This window comes from Astatotilapia calliptera, chromosome 1, assembly GCF_964374335.1.
Source record: "Astatotilapia calliptera chromosome 1, fAstCal68.1, whole genome shotgun sequence".
Taxonomy (NCBI): domain Eukaryota; kingdom Metazoa; phylum Chordata; class Actinopteri; order Cichliformes; family Cichlidae; genus Astatotilapia; species Astatotilapia calliptera.
This window is the reverse complement of record NC_137422.1, coordinates 31,176,793-31,202,692: the sequence shown is the minus strand read 5'-3', so window position 1 is coordinate 31,202,692 and position 25,900 is coordinate 31,176,793. Positions and strand designations below refer to the sequence as shown.

At 37.7% G+C, this 25,900-nt stretch overlaps 1 protein-coding gene across 1 annotated transcript; it reads right to left on the bottom strand.

The window, feature by feature from the left end:
* Positions 1-566: 566 nt before the first annotated feature.
* Positions 567-25,900, bottom strand: LOC113025423 (neuroplastin-like). Its single transcript, XM_026173142.2, has 9 exons — positions 25,288-25,900; positions 14,619-14,966; positions 10,035-10,209; positions 8,880-8,974; positions 5,845-5,978; positions 5,198-5,471; positions 1,215-1,236; positions 1,033-1,106; positions 567-940 (listed from the first exon to the last, which is right to left on the bottom strand). The coding sequence occupies exons 1-8, from the start codon at positions 25,361-25,363 to the stop codon at positions 1,046-1,048; spliced, it is 1,185 nt and encodes a 394-aa protein (XP_026028927.1). The 5' UTR covers positions 25,364-25,900; the 3' UTR covers positions 567-940; positions 1,033-1,045.

Genomic DNA, 25,900 nt, shown 5'->3' with positions numbered 1-25,900 from the left:
AAAATAAAAATCAGTTAATGAAATTGGGAATTATAAAAAAAATATTTTTTTTTACACCTTTCCTATCATTTGAACACTCATACTTCAACATATACAAGACACCTAAGTTACTCTGGAAAGGAAATAAAAATAATACGTATATTATTTTTGTTAAGATAGTTAGACACACAGTAGTCATTTTCTGTAAGCACTCTCATTTAAATTTAAATACTGCCAGTCATTGAAGTCATTGCTTCAGACATTGAAGCCCTTGCTTCACAATAAAAGTTCTGTTAAAAGTAGACATCTTGTCACAAATCAAATATAGTTAAATGACCATGATATGCTGTACAAATTTTCAAGAATAAAATATATATATATATATATATATATATATATATATATATATATATATATATATATATACATATATATATATATATATATATATATATATATATATATATATATATATATACATATATATATATATATATATATATGTGTGTGTGTGTGTGTGTATATGTATATGCAAGGATGACTCCATAAAAAAGGTAATTTTGGATGCAAAAAAGCCACACGAGGGATAACAACAGAAAATGTCTATTCTGAGTATCCTATTGCGTTGTAATTATCTTGCATGCATTGTACATGATATGTAATACAAAAGGGATCACCTCATTTGAGGACATGATAAAATCAAGAAAGGAGACATCAACAGCACATTAAAAATGTGTACACCTCTGTGGTGGTTTTAGTCATTATTCTTCATCCTGAAATCTCCACTTAAGACTGAATAAGGCATGCTTAAGACAGCCATTATGTTCTTTTTGTTGCCAGTGTTATGCTGATATTGTTTCTCATAAAATGAGACAAGATATGCTTTTTTCAAAACTGCCCAGAGCTCCATCCACCTCTGACACCTTCACGTAGTCAAAAAAATGCAGTTTAGCCATCTCATCTGCGGAGAGAAATTCAAGAGAAGGCGTGACTATGGATAATCCTCACAGTGGGTTCTATATTTAGCCCCAATCCTCTACAACAGTGTCTTACTTGAGTAAATTGCTTATTTCGTATTCCTCTGGCGAATGTTTTTGTCCTTGTGGTTGTTTGTTGAATTTGTTTTCCTAGGAAAGAAGCACTTACAATTTAGTGGCATAAAGGTAATGGGCATGCAGATCACAGTATCCCCATATGAATTATATTTGTGGCAATAAAGATACTTGTTTACTTACATTTGCCCAACTGGTTCATCATCTTTGAGGGGTAGAGGAGAGAAGAAGACAAAAATGGCACAGAGAAGTTAAATGCGAGATCAAAACAAAAACAAAAAAACTGGCATGTTTCTTCATATCGCTATAGTAAAAAAAAAATGTTAAAAGTTCAGAAAATGCAGGAAGACAGCTAAAAGCCTTTATGACAGAATCATGCACTGATAAGACACTGAAAGTTAGATATGGGCATCACCTGCTTAACTGCTTGAATTTCATATGCATGTATATGCTTTGTGCAATAAGTAGCTTCTTACATTAAAAGTGTTTCTGGACATTAATGTGTGCTTGGTCAGCAATGACATAATTGAAGTAGCAAAACTGAAATGTGAATTAAAACCAAGGAATTGCCCCTTAAAGAGCATCTTTAACACCCAACACTGTAAACTTAACCTCACACGCCATCTGAATCTCATGGGGTTCCTGTTCATCTCAGGCTGAGCATATGTGTAGGAGGATTGCAGATGGCTCACTTAAAGCCATCTTTTAATTACACTCAGCGATTTCATAGTGATTTTGAAGGGGCCTGGTACATGAGCGTGATAGTGTAGCTGATTTGGCAAAAAGAAAAATCATGCGCCTTCTTTAACCCGTCTGTCAGCATATAGAGAGTCTATCCAATCCAAGAAGTAGAACATAGATTTTATGGCAGTATATATTTTTGTAAAATAATTGTGTCAGTCATACAAAATTGCCAAAATTCATTTTAAGGCAGTGCAGTAAAACATAGTAAAGTAGACCACATTGTAACAATAAAAAATACCAAAAGAAGAGGAACTTGTGAAAAATAATTTGGGTTGAGTGAAAAGTTAGTTCCACAGCCTTGGGGTTGGTGCTTTGCATTCAGATGAAATGTGTTAACAGGTAAGTAGCCAGTCACAGTGAGAGATTTTCCATGCAGTTATAAGTCTGAGATTAGCAGCATTAGCAACATTCCATGGCATTAAAATGGAGCAAATTATGGCAGATCTAATGTTAGACAACAACATGGTTCTGGGAGTACTTAAAGGAGGAACAACTGCCAGCATATAACACTGTTTTAACACCTCATATGTATACACCACAAAAGCTATGTTTACTATTACAGCTTTGCAAGCACAAATGCAATAACAAATGACAGATTTTTACTGTGTGAGATTAATAATCATGGTAACACATCAAGTCTGTTGAAGTGTCATTTTTAAACCTAAGAAAATAGATATGGGTTCATATCACAACATTTGTTTCGTGACATAAAGTGGGCTGTTATTTAGCAAATAATCACACAGCATAATCTGTAATTTTAGCAGCTGGTTTCGAAACATAGGATAGAAATGTCAGCCTGCATCAGAGCCTTTGGCTGTGTAGTGAAAAAAGTGTTCAAACAGCTCAGCCATCAAGAGACCAGAATTCATAATGCACACAGACAGGGGCCAAAACCTGTCTGTGTGCAACCTCTGGGAATATGGGATGCTAAAAGGAGATTTTAGAAAAGGCTGTGTATCGTGAGCTGGAAGTCCTCATTCCTGATTTGAATGGCATAAACATGGCAAATATAATCTACCTTAATCGCTTCATTTTCCAGTAGATGAAACCAAACTAGAGGCTGTGCACAGAGCTTACTTAGACTTGTGGTTTAGTTGCATATCTCTTATGTGCTATGAGTTTGTACTTTAGGAAAATGAAATATTTTCGTGCTTTTTCTACTTCTCTAATTACTAAGCACAATATAACAGATTCTAGTTTGTTAAAGAAATAAACTCCTAATAGTATGTCATTTTAAAACATTTGGTTATTTTTATATATGCAACTGAGACATAAAAAAATATTCTTAAATGCATCAACAAATACTGTTTTGGACCCCATCTAAGGATTAATACATAAGCCTGTCACACAACACTTTCTATGTGACTTTGTCTTCACAGAATCAAGACTTTGAAAAACACTTTAATATATGTAAATTTAATCAAGTTGGCTTATTTTCTAACTATTGCTTGCGCATTTTATTTGGTAAATCTAATTTTGTTCATACTATGTCAATAAAAAGTGGGATGTACCCAGAAGCAATATTTGTTTAGTCTGTGTGTAACATAGAACTGGGGTACCCAGCTGGTTTGATTCACATAAACAGGGAAACTGTTGAGGCATTGAACTTTTTTTGTGTTCTTGCCTTATTTAAAAATGAAAAGAAGACAAATCTACATGAGTAGAGGTCAGACAGAACCCGTGGTGACTGACGATCCCTTTGAGCTTTGCAGACTTTGTCATCTTGACAAATTATTATCAAGCAGTTCTGCCTGTCAGCTGAAACAGGAGAAGCTTTTTTCTATTTCAAATTATCTTATTTATGGGGTACTATATATATATATATATATATATATGGTGTGGAATTAAATTTTCCACACCACACCAGACATACGCATAATAGTCTTTTGTTTGATAGTACAACATTCAAACTTGGCTATATATAAATTGTTTAGATATGCTTGTAATGTACATTGTATGATTCCAATCATTCTGATTGGGCTTTTACTTTGATTACAAATAATTGCTCTTTAGAGACATACAAAACAGATTCCATATCCATTAAAAAAGAATTGTTGCCTGTCGAACTAATAAGCCTAATGGAAATGGATAAGACTTATTTATCTGTTTATTTTATTTTACCATGACTTTGTATAAGTTCAACTTCACTGACTGTGGTAAAATTTCAAAACTGCATCAAGCATCATGATATTTTGGGATGGACAGTAGGCTTGTAAAAACATTCAAAATGACAGAAAAAAAATGTCATGCAGGATCTCTCACTTACCACCCATTTAGATTATGTTGCCATTTGGAAAGAAGGGGAAGGGGACAAGAATTAACCAGTTAAGATATACTGTGGGACTGATAATGGATTGATTACCTTACATGTTTATGAACTCCTGTATTCTGCCTTCACAAGCAAATGTTTGCCATGAGAACAGTACACTAATAGCCAACTATCTGAAGTGAGTTGTGCCCTCCCTCTGCCCCCCCTCTGTTGTTTACATGTGGATTTATGCCATATTTCCATGTGCCAACTTAATATAATCCTTATATGTTCTTCCATTCTCCGTTTGTTACACCACTCAAGAGCAAGGAGGCAAATCAGCTAGATCCCATCTGACAGCAAATGCAACATCATGTTTGAAAGTCTCCTTGTTCCAGTAACTTAAAATTGGGTGCAATCCATTGTCGATGACTTTTGACCCTATTGCAACTCATTCAATCATTCACGCATCATTCAATCAGAGATCCCTGACCTGCTGTCCATTTGCACCAAGCGGTGCAAGTCCAAAGCTAGGAAGATTATGATGGACCTCTCCCATCCCAACAATGGACTCTTCTCACTGTTGAGGTCTGGGAAGCACTTCCGCTCCCTTAAGGCCAAAACAGAGAGAATGAGGAGGAGCTTCTTCCCCCAGGCTATTCGGGCCCTGAACCAGGTGTAGGACTGGACTCTCCCACACACGTCACTATAAGACTGGACTCTCACACACATCACCACACGCGCCACCACACATTTCCTATAATCCTATAATTCATAATCTCTTCTACTATTTGCACATTCTTTACTGTAAATTCCTAAGTTAATTTGTAAATTTTGTAGTAAATTGTAAATATTGTAAAACTTTTCTTCTGTCATTTAATGGTCGGGCATTGTACAGCTACAAGCATTTCACCCCCATGTCATACTGTGTGTGGTTGTGTGTGTGTGACAAATAAAATTTGAATTTGAAAAAATTTGAACTATTTTACATTTCTTAAAATATATGGGGAAATTTTACTGATCTTCTGATTTACTGGTATTTTTAAAGCAACAACACAAATGTCTCACAGGTTTTAAATTGCAGAGTTGCACTGTGAATGTAAATAATGCGGTATCTATATTACTAGTTACTTATGGATTCTTACTGCCATTAGAAAAGCAAATGTTGTCTTACCATCGATGATGTCGTCTGGCCTCTTGCGTTTCTCATACACAACGATGATGACTACTAGGATTATAATTTCTGCCAGAACACCCAGAAAAGGCCAAAGTGGTGCAAGATGGCTGCGGACTCGAAGAATTGTAGTCTGAGCATTATTTCCAATTGCATTAGTGGCATTGCATTCATATATTCCAGGATCCGTGTTAATATCCAGGTTTAGTATGTTGAGCTCTGTGTAATTGTCTCTATTGGTGATGAAGATTCGCCCAGTCGAGTTGTCAAGCTCCTGCATTGAAACATAATGACCATTTAATTTAGTTGAACTGCAAGCATGTCCAAAAACCTACCTATCGTGCATACCTGTTGTACCTTTATATATTTGCATTTATATTATATTTATAATAACTTTCTCATCGTTCTTAAACCTGTCGGTCTGTTTCTCAGTCAATTTTTATCATTTTAAAAATTATGCAATATATAGCGATGCCAGTTTAGCTCAGTGGGTCCGCAGGCAACCACACGCTCCATGGCTGGAGAGCGGCGGCCTGGGTTGAAATCCGACCTGGGACCCTTTGCTACATGTCCCTTCCCTCTCTCTGTCCAAAAAATATATCATTTTTATAAAGATGCAATATATATGTATACATATATTTATATACCATTGGGGATTTTCCATCCATCTTACGCCATGTCCAGGTGGGATGTGGGTAACCGACAGACTTGCAGTAAAGCGTTGCATTCTCCCCCTCATTTTTGTTTTCACTTCGCTTGTGGCCAGTGATATCCGGTTTTGCTGAAAAGGTCATATAAATTAAAAAACAATATTGATGTAAGACATTCAATGCAACATTTAAACCTCTACCAGATGGCATAAATGAGGATTACATAGATTCCTATTTGGGTATTTAGAGGCTAGTGTACTCTAAGATTGGATTAATTCCTTCAGTTTCTTCTGAAATTTTCTGAAAGATTACAGGAAGACATTTGGGGAAAAAAAGTCTTACATCACTTTGTATTTTACATTTCAAGCTTGCATTTTTCTCCTTAAGTAGCGGTTGATCTGGTATGCTAAGGTAAATGGTTATCTGCAATATATTTGCCAGTTAACTCTTTTGATTACTCTTTTTTTTTTCATACACAACATTGCCATGCAATCAAAACGTTGTGGATTTAGATTTTTTTATGATTAAAAATGTTGTTAAGACACTGGAAAATGTATCTCACACCCTTTCAGCCTAAATATGGAAACAAACTAACCACCTGTGACTCTTCAGCTGGGCAAACATTGCAATAAAATAAACCCTATGTGCAAAATAGCATTTCACTCAGTAGAATAGAGGTTTGCAAAGAAATACAGCTTTTATCAAGAAGTGCCATTTTTGATGTTTAGTTATTTTGTAAGCATGTACTCTACTCCCAAACACGCATTAGAGAATATCACATTGGAGCAGATAAAAAGCAGTAGGATATAATTCATAAAGGAACAGTGTTATCAGTATGATATGAGTGCCTCCAGATGTTTCCATTCAAAAAACTCTTCAGTGAATTCCACAAAAAAATGTGCAAATTGGCTCTGACTAATGAATTAACTGATAATGAAAATTAAACAGGGGTTATGAGCTTAATAAATTCAGGCATATGCCATAAAGCACTGCAACACGTGCCAAGTCATACTGATATATGAAAAGAAGTCTTTCTAAAAGGTGAAACATGAACTCTCCTTTTAACTCTCCACAGCATCAAGAAAATAGCTGTTCCTTTTTTTTCTTTCACTAATCCTCAAAAATTACAATGATTCCTTCCATGCAATTAAGCAGGATAAGAGAGGCCTGGAGTGAGCATTTTTCAGCTGCGCATGGATGGAGCAGGAGGGGTCTGAGCTCTTCTGTGACATCATCCCACTCTAATTATGGAGCACACGTGCTCCCTCAGCAGGGGAGTGGTTATGCTCATTTGTGCCTTATCCTGACTGTATTATGTCAGTGACTGACAGCACAGAGACAGCCCTCGGAGTGGTGCAAAAACAGACAGAAACCTCCATTTCACACTCCTGACTGTGATTATTAATCTCTGTGTGCTAGACACAGGTAACACATGAACGCGAGAGGTCTGTGTTAGAAAGAGCAAGGTCATAGAAAAATGTTAAAAGTTGGTCAGGATAGTAGATGTTAAATAGTTTTAAATCTTTCTTTAGTTCGCTTTCTAATTATAATTTTACCTACAGCACAGATTGTGACTCTCGATTTCTGCATTGTCAATTTCTCTTGAGGAAAGGGATCAGGATTCAAATTAAGACATTTCATAGGAGAAATGTGCTTAGAATTTAAGGAAATTTGTGAAATACGAGGTACCAAATATGTATCTGTGGTAAGCTTAGTGTCACAGACAATAAACTCTACTCCTGCCACAGAGATGGCTGGGACCGGATTCAGAGCCTTAATCCTACAACATCACAGAACCCTCCATCTGTTGCCTCTGAGCTGAGTCCTGCAAGGATGAGTGTGCCAAGGACACTGTAGGCGAGGGATCTCAGTGAACTGCTGCCAGTAGTGCAGTGCAAAGCTGGCTTGCTTAACAGTGGGCTTGCTACCTGGGTCACAAGAGATCTCAAACACCTCTAGAAAATCACAAAAACAGTTAAGAACTGAAGAAAATTCTTTATCCAGCAATGGTACTCACACTGGACACCAAAATGTTTGGCTGTTTAAGATATATCTGAAAATTGAATGGAAAAAATAATAATAATGAGCATATGATGAAGTCTTTTCATCAGCCCACTGATTTTTCTTCCAGGACAGATAGCAAGCTTCAAAAGTCAGAGGCCTGCAGTCCAGTGATGGCTAGGACACTTCAGTTTGAATAGTGATGTGTCCCATCATCTCACGATCCAGTGCAAGCAGAACACACACGGTCATCATCCATGTTATGCAATCAGGCAGCGCTTTAAGACAGCCACAGAGTAAGAGGCAGGGCATGCTCAGTATGCACCATAGCCATGCCACAGCAAATTGGCTTAAGCACTACACACAGGCAAGCTTCTCTTGAAGAGGGTTTCACTTGCCCTTACTCAATCCTTTATTCAAGTTGATGGCTTCACTGTCAGCTTGAATGAAAGCAACACAGTTGTTCTCTGGTTAGCTTTCCTGCTGTTACGTCTAATGACCTAGTTCATTTTCATAATTTTCTCTACTGTTGATTCCATCCAAAAAAAAACCCTCAAAACAAACAAAAAAAAAAAACAATAATATTAACCAGTTTTTTAGTGAACTGTATATAAGGATGCCTCCAAGTGGGCTTTGTGATTTGCATGTTTTGGAGAGCATGTGCAGTGCCTGTCCATTTTTCTAGAGTGTTGTCTCAGTGAAAGCCAAGACTGACAGCAGCCTCAGGAATACTCCCTGTCATCACGACTGCACTGGATGAATGCAAACACCTTCGTAAACTTGGGCTCTCTTTACAGAGCTTTAGGTGGTTAATGTTTTTAGGTTACATTCACTCCCCCATCTCTCAATGGGAAACCACAAATGGCATTACCATGTCATCATGCAGTGAGCTAAAATGTCAGTGCTTTCTCAAAATCTGAATACACCAGGGAGGAAGTCAGCTAACATTATTCAATCATATCATGTTTGCTAACATCAAGCAATCTTATTCTTGTCTTACTGACTTGTTTTATGACATGTAGAAATCATACCTTTTACTTCAATCGTAGCGTTGGCATTTGGTGCCGTGTCAAATGTGTAAACACACATGTATTCCCCAGAATCGTCAGCACGCGGCTTGTTGATTCTGCAACAAAAATATAACAAAACCAATTATTCCATACCACCAGTCACTTACCAGTAACTTACACTTTAAGCAGTCAAGTAATGTAAAATAATTCCAGGTTAACTTTAATAATTAGTTTACTGAACTCCAGCAGTAAAAGCCCAGAAGGCCATTGGAGACAAATGTTGGCATTATGCTGTTATATTACGGAACAGCAGCTCTGCATACTGCAGAGAAGGGCACCATAGGCATTTTAGCTGTACTCTTCAGTGTATTACTGATGTAATGTGACAAGGAAGTGACCAATTGGTCTTATCTTGTGGCTAGAGAGAGTCTGTGGTATGTCTTTGGGGGCGACAGTAGCTTTGTGCTCCAATGATTATACTGTGTGACAACAGGAAGCAACAACTAGTTGGTACTTTAGGCTATAATAAAGGTTTCACTTTTTCATTTCTAAATAAACGCAGAGATATGATTTAAGATTGATTTAACGCAGTGATAAGCTTTAAATGGGAAGTCAGAAATGAATTTCAACCCAGGTTTCAATAAGTAATTGTAAAATATTTGAAAACAAGCACATACAGAAGTCTGAATTACCTGGATTCTCAAGTTAAATTGAGAATAATTAATACTGTCTCTTTGTATTTTTGAGTAAGACTGTATGTACATTTTAATTTTAATGTAGTTCCTGTCTCTTCTTTTTCCACAGAAACTCATCACAAACAGTCACACTGACTGTTTTTTGTAGGACAGGAAATGTCACTACACTGTGGTTTACAACTGAAACTCTGTACAACAGTCACCTTTCAGGCTTAGACCCTAATTAGCGTAAGACTTTGGCTTTGCAAGGTGCTGCTCTTCAAGCACTGCTCAAGTCCCCTACAGAGACAAATATGACAAGGCGAGATTAACTTGGCACTGTTTTTACTGGAATAATAACCTTCAGGTTACATGAATCATTTAGATAATTTGTAGGTGAATTCTCATTTACTTTACATTAACGAAATCACTTAATCTCATTACCTATTCTCTCCTACGCTGCACGTCCAACTTGGAACTAGGAGGAAAATCTTTGTGTCACCTGTATATTGTGTCCTTCTGTTCCGTCCGTGTGTTGGGGATATCCTGTCCATTTTTCATCCAGAAGCTTTCCTTGTGGCGTGTATGGGCAGTGGTGAGGTTACACTGCAGGATAACTTGTTTACTAGAGGTGTCTGCTGTTAAGATGGTCTGATCAGAGGCATTGATCTTTGGTTCTGGAAGACAGAGAGTCAAACCTTATCCCAGAACATAAGGCTCAAATCTGTTTCTATCCTTCCTCCCATGCTGTACTTGCTGTAGGCTGTATTCTGTTTTTATATGATCTGTGTAGGAGGGTGTCTATGAAGTGAAGTTCACATAACAAATAAACAAAAAGCATAATAGGACATGAAACCACCAGGATGCTCTGCGTATAATATTAATCTTGTGTATAGCAATTATCCACAGTACTACCTGAATGTTTCATTTGTTTTAAGCAGTAAAATGAAGGCTTAACTGATCTACCAAGGTAAAATTTGAATTGTGGCTGTCACACTGTGTTCTACTAACACGGACACGTTTTAACTGACATCTGCAGTAAGGTTAATTATAAAGCTGGATGGTGTACCACCCAAATTCCTGATTAAACTACTGCCAACTTGTCTGAAAACATCATCACATTATATGTACCTGATGATCAGGGGCCTCAATCATAACCAGCATGTAATCACAAAACATAACTTGTGCATTGCACAAAAGTTTAGACACTTCATCACTGAAAAAAAAAAATCAGATTAATGATCGACAGTGAGTGTTCTCGGGCCAGTAGTGTTATAAACTGTTTGTGCTTCATGATTAACCTATTCTTAAACTTGACTTTTTCTAGAGGTAACCCTTAGTATGACTGTTTTTTTAAGAGCTGTTGCAGCTATTAGCCTCTTAAACTTTGCTGAGCTTGTAACCTAACCCATATCCACAGGAAAAAATATATACATAATTAGATGGTTTGCATTAACCATATATGCTTAATTATGGAAGTGTAACATATGACATGAGGCCACATTTTTCAGTTAATTGTGATCTACAGTCTTACAAATGAGACATCGGAGATAATAATTTACATAAGTGAACAGACCTTTTGACATTATGGAGCTGAATGTATATGTAGACGTTTAAATAGCTAACCACACTGGTTACCAAACAATACCAGGGTCAATTCTTCAAGGACAATCAGGGAAGGTGTCATCTGAGAGCGAGGTGCCCTTTGCTCTGCCTTGAGTAGTGAGCGAGAAGCTTCCTCTCCACTGCCCCTCCTCCTCCTCCTCCCGGGCTGGCCAACCATGGCAACAATGGAGCCCCCGAGGGGAGGAGCAGAGAGGAGAAGCATCATAATCCTACTACTGGCTGCTTCTGCAAGGCCACTAGCAAGGCAAAAGGAGAGAGAGGGGAAAGAAGGGCTACTGAGACTAGCAATTGACTTCTGTTAGCATTTGTGGTACCCTCTTGCTGTAATCCTGTACACTCAATAGCTAAGGGGAAGTCTCTCCCCTCCCCCCTTATCTCTCTCTCTCCCCCACCAAGCAGAGCCACATGAACTATTAATAGTATGTTCGAGTCATGCGTACAAACGCACAACATGAGGTACATAAATTAACATTTAGCAAACACAGCACAATGGTCCACAGGCAATTTAACCAGAGGTTGTTTGTAGGACACCTTGTCACTACTTAAAATCTGGTAACTACTGGATAATATATTGTCATACCAGAATGTAACCAAATCACAAAACCTAGTCTTTTCCTCTGGCAGCTACTCTAATACAGTGCTACTTTGAGGTTGGATGGTTAGATCAAACTGATTGGCAGATACTTGACAGATCTGTTTTAATTTTTAAGTAGCTTTGGAGTTTGCCAAGATTTATTAAATCAAATAATCTTAACAGCTTAGACATACTAATCAACTTAGCAGTGGCTGTGTCACAGTTGTGTTGTGTCATTTTAAAGAGCAGGGCAGGCCTCATAACTTCTTTGTAGCATATTAAAACAGGAAAGGTGCACCGTCAAGGAAAACCACATTCTGAGCATGTGGTGGAGCTAAATGCTCTTAAGAACTCAATAACAATAATAATAATAATAATAATAATAACAATAATAATATCTCTTTGCAATTCGTACCATTATGACAGTTAGGATGCTACCTTGCTTTCTGGGTGTACAGTATGTCTGCGCTCAAAATCCAGTGAGATTTGTTGTGTGTAGTTAGCTTTAGTGATACTCCACACAAGATCTATGTGAAGCTATCTGAGTATGAAACACTCAACCGTTGAAATGCTATGGAAAAGATTTATGTTTTGTATTTTGTTTTGTTTTTTTAGAGGAAAAAAAAAACTTTAATTTGAATTGGTAGTGGTCAAAATTATAAAAACAAAAAAGTATTTTTATGCAGCTTTTATGCTCAAGCCACTCCAGCAGAGTAAGTCCTTTATAATGCAAAACTGATGTATTTAGCCATATTTTGGTGTGTGTGTGTGTGTGTGCGGGGGGGTTCCAGATATTCTGATATTTTTCCCAATGTGACAAACTTTACTATTGGGTTTGTAAGTTACATGAATTGCAATGTAAGTCACAGTTAAAGAACAGCATTTTGGGATATATACTCATTCGCTTTCTCATTGAGAATCAAATGAGAACATACAAACCACTTTCATGTTGGTGTAAAATATATGAAGCTACAGACAGCTGCCAAGCATAAAGATTATCTACCAATAACTAGTTTTGTAAACACACTCAGTTAATTGATGAGGTTGCAGTTACTGCCTTTTTATGTGAACTTGGAAGCAGGTGTCAGCTTTAGCCTTTCTGCTTTTGTTTCCATTTGAAGCTAAGCTAACTGGCTGTAGCATTCATCATAGTCACATGGGTGGCATCAATATTTCCCAAATGGCTATTCATTTGTTATGAACCCAAAAAATATTTGAGTGTTTCATAGCTTTGGGTACAGTATCACTTTAAACACATGTTAATTAGGCACATACACAATAACAAATGTATCTGCAGTAGATTTCGTTTTTTTCAGTAATTAAAAAAAGCCTTGTAGCTGAAATCAAATACTGCATATATATTTACATATTTAGATCTTTTTGGCATATTCTCTGGAGTGATGCACATTAACAAAGTAAATTAAGGGAAAAAGGGACCAAAATAAACAAGACAACCAGACTGTTGCACATTTCCTGAGTGACAAACTATTGCTAGGCTATAATGTATAGCCTGTAATATACATGTAATATTTGCATACTACATGTATATGGATAAAACATTTACTCCTCAGTAATGACAGAATATATTTAGGACCTGAAGGATTTGGAGAGAAAATAACATGCAAATAACCCAAGTGAACTGCTAACCACAACCCTAGTGCCCTTTTCACCATTTTGAATGAGGGCGTAAATTAAATCAGCCCCAATCCTAACAAATAGCACTCACACGTGAATCAAAATATGTCAGTCCAATCAGAAGAGCCAGCAAAAATCAGACTCATCTAAACTTTTCCGATAGCTTCACTGTGACTAACAACATTCCACATGTCCCTGTGCTCTAGTGGGCAGAGCACTGAAGCATGCACAGGATAGAAGGGTCCAGTTAAAACTCAGTTTGTATGACTGTTTGAGTGAATTGAGTAGAGGGTTAAAGGATATAATGTCATTACTGATTCACAGTCACACTCTTCATGGCTGAGAAGGCACAAGGTAACACATTGCACAGGGAGGTCCAGAGGGGCTGTTGTGTACAAGTTAAGTCTGTCTCATCTGGAGAGAGACATGCACAGCTCCCTTACATTTCCATCCTTTATTGGATTACCACACACAAATTTGAAAGCAGAAAATGTTTGCTTTTATCAGGAAGGAGTTGACAGCAGGAATCACTGTTTTACACCTTAGCAGAGCCCTCCTTGTGTCTTCTTTCAGTCCCATTTGCACCGTGCCCAGAGTGAGAAAGCCAAAAGAAAAGCACCATTACTTCAAAGCACCGCTAGATTTCCACTGCATTTAGCAGGCAGGTCTTTGAAGTAAACAAAACAAGCCACACAATGTAAGAGACACAGCTTAATGTTAAAGCAATAAGTATCACAAATAAATTTAGGAATAGGAAATGGGTCGGAATTAGGATACAGAGAAATAGATAATGATCAAAATATTGTAAAAGGACAAATGAGACAGTAAGAACAAAGGTTTGCTGCGGGTAGAAAGAAGAAAATGCAGATTGAGACTGGGTAAAGTTCCTGGGTTTGTGGTTATTTACAACAAGATGCTCAATGGATTTTGGAAAGACAGGGAATCTAGTGAACAGAAAGAGAACAGAAATATTTACCAAATCTAATTTAATATTAATGAAAACAAAACACAAAAAGAAAGCCATTTATACAATTTGAAATTTTTTTTCTGTTAAGAGTTAGAAAGTTATAAATCAAGTTAAGAAAGGAATTTGAATAATGTTGGGTTTTTTTTTTTCATTTTTTTCAAGCCTGGCCAGTGACTGTTGCAGTGAGGGTGAGCTCTTGAGAGGTTTTAACAGCCTTGAGTGGTTGGGAGTGGGGATTTGTAGTTTGTTGACCATCTAGATACTATGGGACATAGACCACTCACTCTGTAGCACCGAAATGGTGGCCTGGGCGCGGATCCAAGTGATGGCTGGGTTTTGTCGGAGGTCATTGCGCCTGGGGTCGTTGCTTGCCCGACATTCATAGGTCCCAGAGTCCTCCAGTGTGAGGCGTGTGATACCGAGCACACTGACTCCATTGGTGCCGTAGGCTGTGTTGATAGATACCCGACGTTTGCGGGCTCCGTCCCACAGCTGCTTGAAGGAGTCAGCTCGGTTGACCTCAGCATACCACCACTGGATCTCTGGAGTGGGGTAACCGACCACCTCGCAGTACAGCTCAAAGGTGTCTCCTGTAAGCTTAGTCTCTGAGAGTGGAGACTTGACAAACCCAGCTAGAGAGGAAAAGCGTATCAGGATGGCAGGGAAGGAAAGGGTAGAAGAGGGTTAGAGCAGAAGGAAGGCATGGAAAGGCCAAGGAAAAGAGAAGGAAATTAATAGGATCAGAGAACATATAAACAAAAGAGAGGATGATTAAAGGCAAATCAAAAAGCAGCAAGCCTGAAATTATTGATAGGTTAAAAAAGGTTAATGATTCTGTAAATCCAGTCCATTCAACGTCAAGGTTCCCTGGCCCACTTAAGGCCAACTGTCACACAAAGTCATAGTCAACCAGTCGCAAAACAGTGCCAGCTGCAAATAGTGCTTGATATCTTGTTTGCCTTTTCTTTTTGTCTCTTTCACACGTAACCATACGAAGATATGGGATGTACCTTTCATGTGTATATTCTTGAACAAAAAGACAACATCAGTACATTAAATGCAGTCCATAGACACAAGATATAGAGAAGGGGAACTGTTCACCTAGTGCCATGTACCTTAATCGTTTTTTTAATGGCTTGTTTGCCAATTGAACAATGACCTAACTCTATTTTCAGCTATTGTGTCCTAGTAGTCAGGGCATCACACCTATTTGACAACATTAAGGTGAAAATATCATGTTATATGTATTTGGTACTACTGAATGCAAACACTGTAACAAATCCAAAACAGATTTTTCAAACGCAATGATCAAGAAAGGTTTACCTTGAACTCACTTTTCATGCCACCCTGTCAGAGGAAGAAATGATATTTAACTGTTGAACTCTCAAACGAAATAACAAAATATTGGAGATTTAACCGTTGCATGCAGTTATTACCTCCAACAAAGATTTTAGCTTGTTAGTTAGACAAGTATCATGAATAAATAAAAATATCAGTTTCCTATAACCATCGATTTGTTTTCCAAAATCACTGATCTTTTTTTTAGGATCATAGGTTGCTGGAGTCTATCCCAGCACATGTTGGCTGAGAGGTGAGGTGCAGCCAGTCTGTCACAGGGCTAACACATAGAGACAGACAAACATATTCACACCCCCTTTCACACTCAGAGGGTATTTACACCAGTTCACAAAACATGTATGCCACTGAACTGTAGGAGGAAATTGAATATACGTCAGATTGTGTGTGCTCCACTCTTAGCAATGCAACAAGCACTAATGCTTGTAAATGAAATGATTTTTTTTTTTGTATTTTGTAAACATTTAGCATGGAAAGTAATAAATAAAAGATCTGCCTTTGTCAATTTTCATATTGCCTATGTAAAGTACTTCACCAAAATTGTCCTAAATAAATGTAACTGTATGTATGCATTATAATCTCTTTTCATCCATATCAGCTCTTCCTGCTAATGCTAGAAATTAGGTCAGGCTGCTTACATTTTGGATAAGCTAGACTTTAAGAGCAGGTTTTCAAAATTCACATATGGTCACAGCGGTATAACACAGTCTGAGTTCAACTAGCTTTTCCATCGTAATGTGAAACTTGAATATGCCCTCATCTCTCCAATACTGGTATGCGATCTCCCAAGTCTGCCGCTCAGACAGACTGCCTGACTGTCTTTGTGTGTTATATACGAAGCATGAAATATGGTGAATTTCACAAAAAATTCCATAATCCACCCATGGCATCCATAGGCATGGATCTGTGCCTGATTCACAACCCTGTTCCATGTCAGTAGTTAGCCCAGCAAAACACTGGCAGACTTAATGAACCCGATTTAATGACAAATCACCTGGGCCACAGACACTGTTCTCTGCTGGCCCTATAGCTTTGTCAGCTGTAAACCACACGTGCTTAAATCATTAGAAAAATACGCTGCCTTAACACTGCCCTCAATTCTGGTACAGGAAATGGGAATGAAAAGCCTTAGGTCTCCCGAGTGCTAGACTGTTTGTTGTGTCTAAATACAACGGCTTACAGGCCCTCCTAGATCTGTCTGTCCTCCTCAAAGTTATGTATCTTAGGCGCACGAACAGATAAGCTTGTAGAAGCCCAAGGAAGGAGTGTAACTGCAGTATTCACCCCCACAATAAATCCACTAATATTTCATTTAAAATATTTGATTTAAGGTTTAACTAACAGGTGAATGAGTAAAAAGTCCATTTGTATAATGCCAAAACACAAAGCATTTTTCAGGGCTGTTAGTTTAAAGGAAAAATTATCAATGTTTTAAGAAATTATTAATTTAATTTAATGAAATGATTTCAAGGGTGCTACCCAACAACTCCCTGGTTACATAAAGCCAAGCGAAAATAACATTTCTAATAGAAAATACAATTTTTGAAGAGAATTTAGCAAAAATCTTTAAAAAAATGCAGTCTTCCTGCTAGAGATGTGTCTGGGGATATTAGGTGCAACAACTATGTGCAATGCCTAGAGATATGCAGAGTAATTAGCATTTGTTTCTTTTCTCTGGAAACATCTGGGCCCATCAAGCTCACCACATTATCCCACAGGGTGAATCCTAGCCTTTCCACCTACACATTTAAAGCAATATTTCAGTATAACTGAACACTTACTATCTCACTCTCAGTAACCGGCTGTGTCACATGACACATACAACTAGAGTCATCCATGCATGAGATCACAAAATTACAGTATAACTACTCAAAAAAACCAAAAAAACATAATGAATGTCCTCCAAGGTGTAAAGAAACTGACGACTCAATTTAAATTCAAGCCCAGGGAGACTCTGGAGAAATACTCATAGAAACAAACTACACAAACACCAGGCCAATGAGCAGACCAATTTTCAAGTTGTTTAAACAAGGAGCTTACACTGGCAGTGAAAACAAAACGCAAAGCAGCCAGCTGGTACTTATTCATTTCAAATCATGTTGGGAGACGAGAAGTGACAGAGAATGGTGGTATGACTGGTGGAATGATCTCAGCAGCTTGGTGATAGCTTGGTGATAAACACATTTTGCAAAGCTGATTCCATTTTTGTTGTAGTCATGTAATAATAACCAGTATTTATATTACTAAGTAGGTGCTGAGAGCCTGGGGGGATATGATTTCAAATTTATACTTCTGCCTGTCCACAACTAAAAATAAAATGCACATACATTAAAGTTCCAACAATATAAAACTGAGAGTGTGAACTGCAGTTATGTGGAAATGACTTAACTTTTTAACCGTTATTTATTAATGTTAAGTCAAACAACATTAGAATTGCAAAACTTATGAATAAAATAAGTCTAAATTAATTTTATGCATTATACACAAATACTGCCTGAGGTTGGGTGTGGTCTAATTCCTCAAAATACACGATATTGAAAACAAACTTTGGTGCAAGGGACTTGGTGAACTTGCATCACATTAGAAAGTCAGATTTGCTGTTTGTGCACAGTGTATGCAAATAAAAAACAGAATATAACATGGTGTAGATAACAGCCTGACATCTGGAATGATCTATCAAAAAAGTCTAACAAGAAGTAGACTCGTCTGTGAGGAGAGATCCTGTATGCTGCTCATCAGCTACTGAAGGCATGCAAATAAAGGCTCTGCTTATATTTCAGGCACTTGAAAGGTCTGCAGAGACTGCAGAAATGTTTACTCCAAAAATCTTTAGAGTATCATTTACATTCTGTCTGTAGGTTTTAAAGATAGCTCCGAAAACTGAGATGGTATCTGTGTCACAGTTATACTTTCATGTACCACAGTACATTTTCACGTGCTCTGTTGCTAAATGTGACTAATTTCAGTCAATCTCCCCTTACCCACACCAATGTCTTATCAGGTTGTTGTGCATTATAACAGTACCTGCAATTTCTTTTCTTTTTTGCAAATTATAAAGCCAACAAAATGGCTGAACTGACATAACTGGCTACAACCTAAGCTGTCTGCTTTTCAGCAGCAAAGTCAGCTGTGGATGTTTTTATATGCTATACCCTCAAAGGAAAACTACATTAAATGAAACAAATATGAGCAGTGGGACTCAAACTGTGGAATGGGCTCACTGATGGGGAGTGGAACCACTGCAAGTGGGCATGGATGACCAGGGCAATAATATGAATTGATACTATGTCGAAATATTCTTTTTTTTCCTTCAGGGAAAATAAAGTTTGTTATTGTGACAACCTTTATTACCTCAAATTCTACTCATTTAATCAGGAAAGTCAAAATCTTATATGATTGAATGGTTTAAATGATCCCAAACTAAAAAAATAATGAAACCCGTCATGTCATAGAACTACAGTGTCAAATGTTTTAGCTTACTTAACCTCCATTTGACATTTGTACAGTACTATCGCAAAATAACCTACAGTCGTCTGTAACACGCTCTGTCTAAAGCTGAATGGAAGTCACAGTTATTAAAGCCTACATGCTCTTTTCATGCAGGTAGAGAAGAAAGCTCCCCTGAGAACTGACAACAAGCCCCACACCACCGCCATGCAGCCTGAGAGTGAGTCAGCTGCCTGCCTACAACCTGGATCCCCGTCCACAGTCCCACAACACAGACAGAGAAAGCACAGGGTAGGAAACCCCCTAGGGCCAATGAACTAGTTATGTATAATGTGTGTGCGTGTGTGTATTTGCAAGCGTTTAAGTTTGTGAATGTGAGAGCACTTTGTTTTACATGATTGATGCTGTGACAAATATATATATATATATATATATATATATATATATATATATATACACAGGTCATTTGAAATGTGTCATAGTTTTACCCAGTGTTTGTATTTGGTTGTCTTTGTTATTGTTAAAAGAAAATTGTATATAGTGTGATCAGCTTCATGAAATGTGTTCTTTTATTGATGACTAGGCAAATGTCTATGTGACTTTTGACATGAACTCTTGTGTGATAAGCAACTAACACCTTCCTCTTTTATAAGAACATGCAGACTTAGAAAGGGGGAACCTCAGCTCTGAGTTCTTAGAATAACTTTGTGATCTTTGTACACACACACAAGCTTGTATAAATAAAAAACGCAGACAGTAATACAGCGCGAGTCTGGAGTACGAGCGCTCTATGACCGTCCTCGCGAGTAAAGACAACTGCAGTGTTTGTGTTTTCTAACTCAGGTGTCTCAGCTGAAGAACTGCGGGGTGATTTTTAGAAATCCCCTGTCAGTTATAATTGAAAACTTTCACAATAGTGGCCTAAAAGGGGATTTTTAAAGTTCAGGAAACTTCTTGGGTTTGTCACATTATAACTTATTTTGATTTTCACTTTTTCATTTTAAAAAACTGTGTGAATATATCATCTAAACACCAGTTTTTAAAGAAAATCTAGATATGATTTCAGGGTGATTTGAGGATTAGCCGTCCTCAGAGTGAGCTAAGGTCACCAATCTCCAAATATCAAAAATAATCATAAAACTGTAACATGTTCTGCCCTCACAGGTGCCACAAAACAAGTGAGGAAGATCAGGAATCTATTTGTCAAGCAAATTCTGTAGGCAATCATCAGAGATCATCAGATTAGGCTTAAGTAAGAGCTTCTATGTGCTTTGGGTATCTAGTAGGATGAATGAAAAAAACTGTTTTACAAAACGCAGAGCTAAAATAAAGTGCAGGACACAACATGGAGCATAAGCAATGGAGAAATATATTTAAAAAAAACATCAAATACAGGTCTGTGAGTTTGTGCATATTTAGATAAAGTCACTATTTAGAATAAATCATTTAACAAGACAAACGGGAAGTATCCCATTCAGGCCCCAACTGAAATTAAGTCACCAGTTCACGTTGGTGCATATTTCAACACTTCACCTAAGTTCAGTGGAGCAAAGAAATGCCTTGTAGTCAGTTTTATTGTAAAAGCTGATAATGATAGTATCCCCTGGTACTAAAATTTGCAGCACAGAGGCTATTCTTGACTGCTGTAGATATAACATTAATAACAGCTTAGCAGATGGACTCATGATATTGCGTAAGTTCCATATGCCTAGATCAGCAACAGTGTCTTTACATTTGAGGACTCCACATACATATGAGATCGGTTTTATGAATGTATTTTTTCACTGAGATCATTAAAACTTTAATTAACCCTAATTCCATGTTTCTGAACACTAACGCCTACCAAATGACCAGCATATTACATCACTAGTAACCACTTCTAAAAGTTGTCCTGCTTTAAATACCTACCAAACACGAAGTGGTGTATGTATGAAACTCATCTTTAAAACGCTAGAAGCATGTTTGAGAAAAGAGCAGTACTGAAACTTAACTGTTTTTATCATTGTTGCAAATATATGGCATTAAAAAGCTTGGTTGTTAGAAAATCAAAGCTAAAACCCAAATATTAATTCTGTACATCGAGTCTGGTAAAATAACTACTACATATGAAATCTATTGCTAATTGGTTGTGGATGCTTCAGTAGAGTAAACAGAATTACTCTTAAAACCACTTCACTAAAGCTTCAGAGTCTCTAAAATATTAATATATGCCAAAATGAATATATGCATGAAATGTATATAGCTACTAGAGGGTCAGGACTAACATCTGGAATAAAAAGATGTATAAATGCTAATAAAATTCTTTCAGTGTTCACATATTTCTGAGTAAAAAGTATACAAGTTATAGAATACATGTTTTCTGACTCACATATAATTGTAATTAAAACTTGCAAGCTAGGTTTTCAGAAAAGGTAGGCCTCAGGCTCACCATTTCAGTTCTACTGGTAACACTTGAATCTGATATTGGGATCACAGACGAGAGGCAACAGTTTAATGAGATTTAAATCCCAATAAACCTTGTGCGGGGGGTAAAAATTCTTTAATCCCATAAAACCACTAAACACTTCCTACTTCTGCTCAAAAGTGAAAGCAAGGGAGTTTAAATTATTTGATGTAACAATACAATAATTCCAGAAATAAGAACTACACTAGTGTGCTCAAAGTACTGTCTACCACACAAGGTGACAAATGCTATTCCCAAGTCTCCTACTGTACTTTTAGTTAGAACTATTGTCACGATAAATGTGAGCTGAAAATCAGCTAATAGGTTTTCTGTTGTGCTATATCACTTGAAAAACACTCATGCCCATTAGAAAGTTTGGCTCCACATAAATCAAAGTAACATCCTAATTGAATATTCTCTCTGACCCTGAGTCCTTGTGCAGCACACATAGCTGGGGTTGTTCCCAGCTACGAGACCAGTAAGTATCAGAGGCCAGAAGCTAAACTGCGGAAATGCCAGGAGTGAATCTGAATGCACAGCAGGGTGGTATATATATATATATATATATATATATATATATATATATATATATATATATATATATATGTTGGGGTTTTTTTTTGTTTTGTTCTTTTTTAATCACAGTGTGTGTTACAGATGTGCATCATTATTTTGTATGCCTGCAATGTGTTTAATAAAGTGCAATGGTGCTCCTAATCACTACAGGCCATATCACATTTCACAGTGGGCAGGCATGACTCAGTGTACGAGTTTGGCTTCCGTCCCACAGCATATTTTCCAGACTCACAAATGAACCATCTTAAAATGCTTTGTTTGCTTCAGATGAAGATAATGCCTAAGTGACATAAAGCAGAAAAAGAAGGTCACTTATTGACAAAGAAAACTATTATTACATTTTTTGAGAGGGTTGTTGCTTACATGTTGGAATGCATTTAGGTGTGGCTTGTCAGCATTCCTATCTTTGTACGTAGATAGTAAACCCCAAAGAAGAAGCCATCTTCGATGCCATATATGCTCAGTCTTAACTGAGCCCCTCAATGACAGAAAACAGTGTTTACATTTGAACATGTAAGTGATAATATCAGTTCATTATTTAAAATATCTTAGTATGCCTTCTCCACGTTTTGATTCATGCAAACACAGATGATGCAAAAACAAAACAAAAAAAGAGTAGACTACGTGATTCGTAGGGGGAAATTATGTAAGAGGCAAAGGCATTTCCTTAGGTCAGCTCTAGTTACCTTCTCAACAGCCAGTACCTTCTTTGCATCAAGATCACATCATCTCTCAGCTTAAATAGTCCACAGCCACCTAGTGATTCTTTAGAGGGCCGGGCAGCTGTGCACAAGGAGGCCATCCATTAAGAGTTAATGGATTCACTTTCACAAAAGGACCTTAAAGCCACAGTTCTCAGTGCTGTGTCTCGGTGGTAAAAATAGAAACGAGGCAGAATGGACGGATGCTATTTACAGTCCCTCCAAATTTCTGTCACAGAAACTGTGCACCTATGTGGGCCTACTTTTCCCAGGGAATGAGGAAATGACTTGAATTCCCTCTGCTTCCTAGATACAGTGATTACATCTCATGCACTTATAATTATTATTGTCCCCACATCACTGTCTGAACTCTGTAATATCACAGGAAAATTTCGGATTGCATAAGAAGCCATGCACCGATTACCCTAAATCTGAACTGTGTGAGAGAAATTAAATGGCCTTTGCATGCAATGTGAGCAAATATTACCTTTGGTATTAACAGTAGTTTATCACTGCACTTACCAAACCTGTGATTTCTACATAATACAGATGAAACAGACAGCCTGAGTGGCATAGCTCTGCCTCTCACTGACCACTGGATGTTATTGTGTGTGTGAGTGTTTCTGTAGTGTGAACTGGACCTCAGTGAGTGGGTAATAAAACTGGGCAGAGACCAGAGGAAGTGTCTGGAAAGACATTACTTGAGCTTTGTCAAACAATAGAGGAATTATTGTGTATTTGATTTTCCAGATAGCGAGATGAGAGAATGCCTCACAGTATGCACACTCACTTCAGGCACTTCAAAGAAATTAACAATAAAGAAAGACAAGAATTTGAGTAATAATTTTGTTATATAACTATGTTGGTATTTGAGTCTCCTGTCCACCCCAAGCTAAATAAACATAGGTTGTTTTTGCACTTTTTTAAACTATCATGATTTTTGTTGCAGCACTTTATTTATTTTAGCATTTTTGTTGTTTGTATTATATAAAAATAGTGCAAGCTGTTATTCCCATGTTGATTAGACTAAGCTAATGTTGAAAATGTTCGATCTGAAATACTTGCAAAATTAGCAACCACAGAGCTGGAATTTTCACAGTGTTCTCAAACAACCATCTAAACACATGTTATATTAATTCTTGCATAGTGGGTGTTCGATTATCCCCCGCAGCAAAGCCGAGGTGGACGTTAAGCATTAAAATTATGAGTATGCATCATAATTCTCTGCCACAGTTTTCTGTGATAGCAGATTAAGTGTCACTCGTTTGTGAGCACGTGGGTTCTGACATGTGGCTACATCAGATTCGTAAAAGAGTCAGTTATGAGATTAAACACTTTGTTTCCAGAAGTATATCATCTTAATGCTGTCTTCATAAGCACGCTTACTAAAGAAATACTTAAACATTAAAAACATTAAAAATATAAAGACTCCACCTTGATTTCATGAATGGCTGCTGATATGTGAGACCCTCTGGGTGATGTGATTCAACAGAATTTGGAGTCAGGACATGCTGCATCAGAGGACGACAGCCTGGAACACCCAACAGCATGTTGCTGACATTTGTTTAAACCAAGTCATGCTAGTTTTATTATGATTAACAGACACTGATTTTTTCAAAAACTGCCAAATAAGTATCCTTTCATCTCTTCGTAAATGATACTTATCAGCCAAATACTTTTATTTATTTATTTTACTGTGGCTATCTGGTAGGAGATCTGATGTTAAAAAATGGGACTGTTATTTGTTTTACTATAGAATTTCCCACAGACAGAATTATTTGCACAAGAAATGATCATTTATGCTGGCATGGCAAAAAAAATGTGGAATAACACAGAACAGTTTCAGTCAATCAGAAGCTCAGTCACATCTTTGACACTGAAGGGCCTGGTATTTGCAGTGTTTACAAGACACATCAGGTGAATCTTTTGCCTGTGTTTGCTGCTGACAATGTCACTTGATCAGCATCCAGAGCATTGGAGTCTTGCCTGACATACTCTTACTACCAATTCCCCCTTTGACTAAACAAACTTAAAACTGACAGCCATAGGTTACTACCTCATGTGGGCAGTGAAGGTAAACTGCAAATCTTAGACCTTAGTAAAAAAAAAAAAAACTAAAAAAAAACTTACTAGTATTCCACAGCATAATCTGCGACAGTAAATTATTCCTACAAACACGCCAACAAAACTCAATACAGCAATAAATAACATTGTAAAAACGTCAACACAGTCGTATTTGTGTTTGTTAACGTGGCATTAAGTAAATTATATATGTTGCTGTCTAATTGCAGTCTTGGTGTGAAACTATGGCTTTAACGCGGTCTCAAAATCCTCTTTAGAAACAATTCCCTCCGCGTCCTCACACAAGCCAAGTCACTTTCCCTCAATGCGATGGTAACAGTAATGTCATGGTCACAGCTGTTTGCTTACCGTTTTGAGCAGAGATGAAAGGTAGCATCAAGTTCCCCAAAAGGACCACAGCCAGCATCACTGCGTTACGATGCATCGTTGGGGCTCGATCAGAGTACCGGGGTCTTGATCGGACGAATGTGGGAGGAGAGATCGTGCAGGCTAGTGATCACAAGATCTAGAGAGACGGGCCCAGCATCGCACCGGGTTCTTTAAAAATAGCCAGCCGAGGACGGTTTCAATTTGGTGTAGAAATGTCTCCCTGATTCTGAGAGCTTTTGAGAGCAGCGATGAGTGAAAGGTCCGGAACGAGGCCGGCGGCTCAGGGATGCCGATGTGCGGCCATAAACGGCGAAGAAGCCTCGTAGGATTGCGGGGGAGAGGTCTTTGGATGTCAGGGAGATTGTCCACAGTGTGGTTCTGAAGATTCAAAGATGCGCAGACCGATGCGCATTTGCGCTCTCGCGGTCACGGCTCGGTGATTAAAATGAAAGTAGCGCACAAAAGATTCCCGACGGCAAATGATGCAGTCGAAACATAAGTCTGTTATCAGCACCGGTCTATTTTTAATACCAAAAGAGGAACAGATGCTGGTAGGACACCGACGGCAGCAACGACAGGCTGCGCGTGCCCA

Coding starts and splice junctions, on each gene's coding strand:
- LOC113025423 (XM_026173142.2), bottom strand. CDS start 25,363: ATGCATCGTAACGCAGTGATGCTGGCTGTGGTCCTTTTGGGGAACTTG. Junction 10,210..14,618: donor CACCATTTCGGTGCTACAGA/GTGAGTGGTCTA, acceptor TCTGTCTTCCAG/AACCAAAGATCAATGCCTCT. Junction 5,472..5,844: donor TGGATGGAAAATCCCCAATG/GTATATAAATAT, acceptor GTTTCAATGCAG/GAGCTTGACAACTCGACTGG.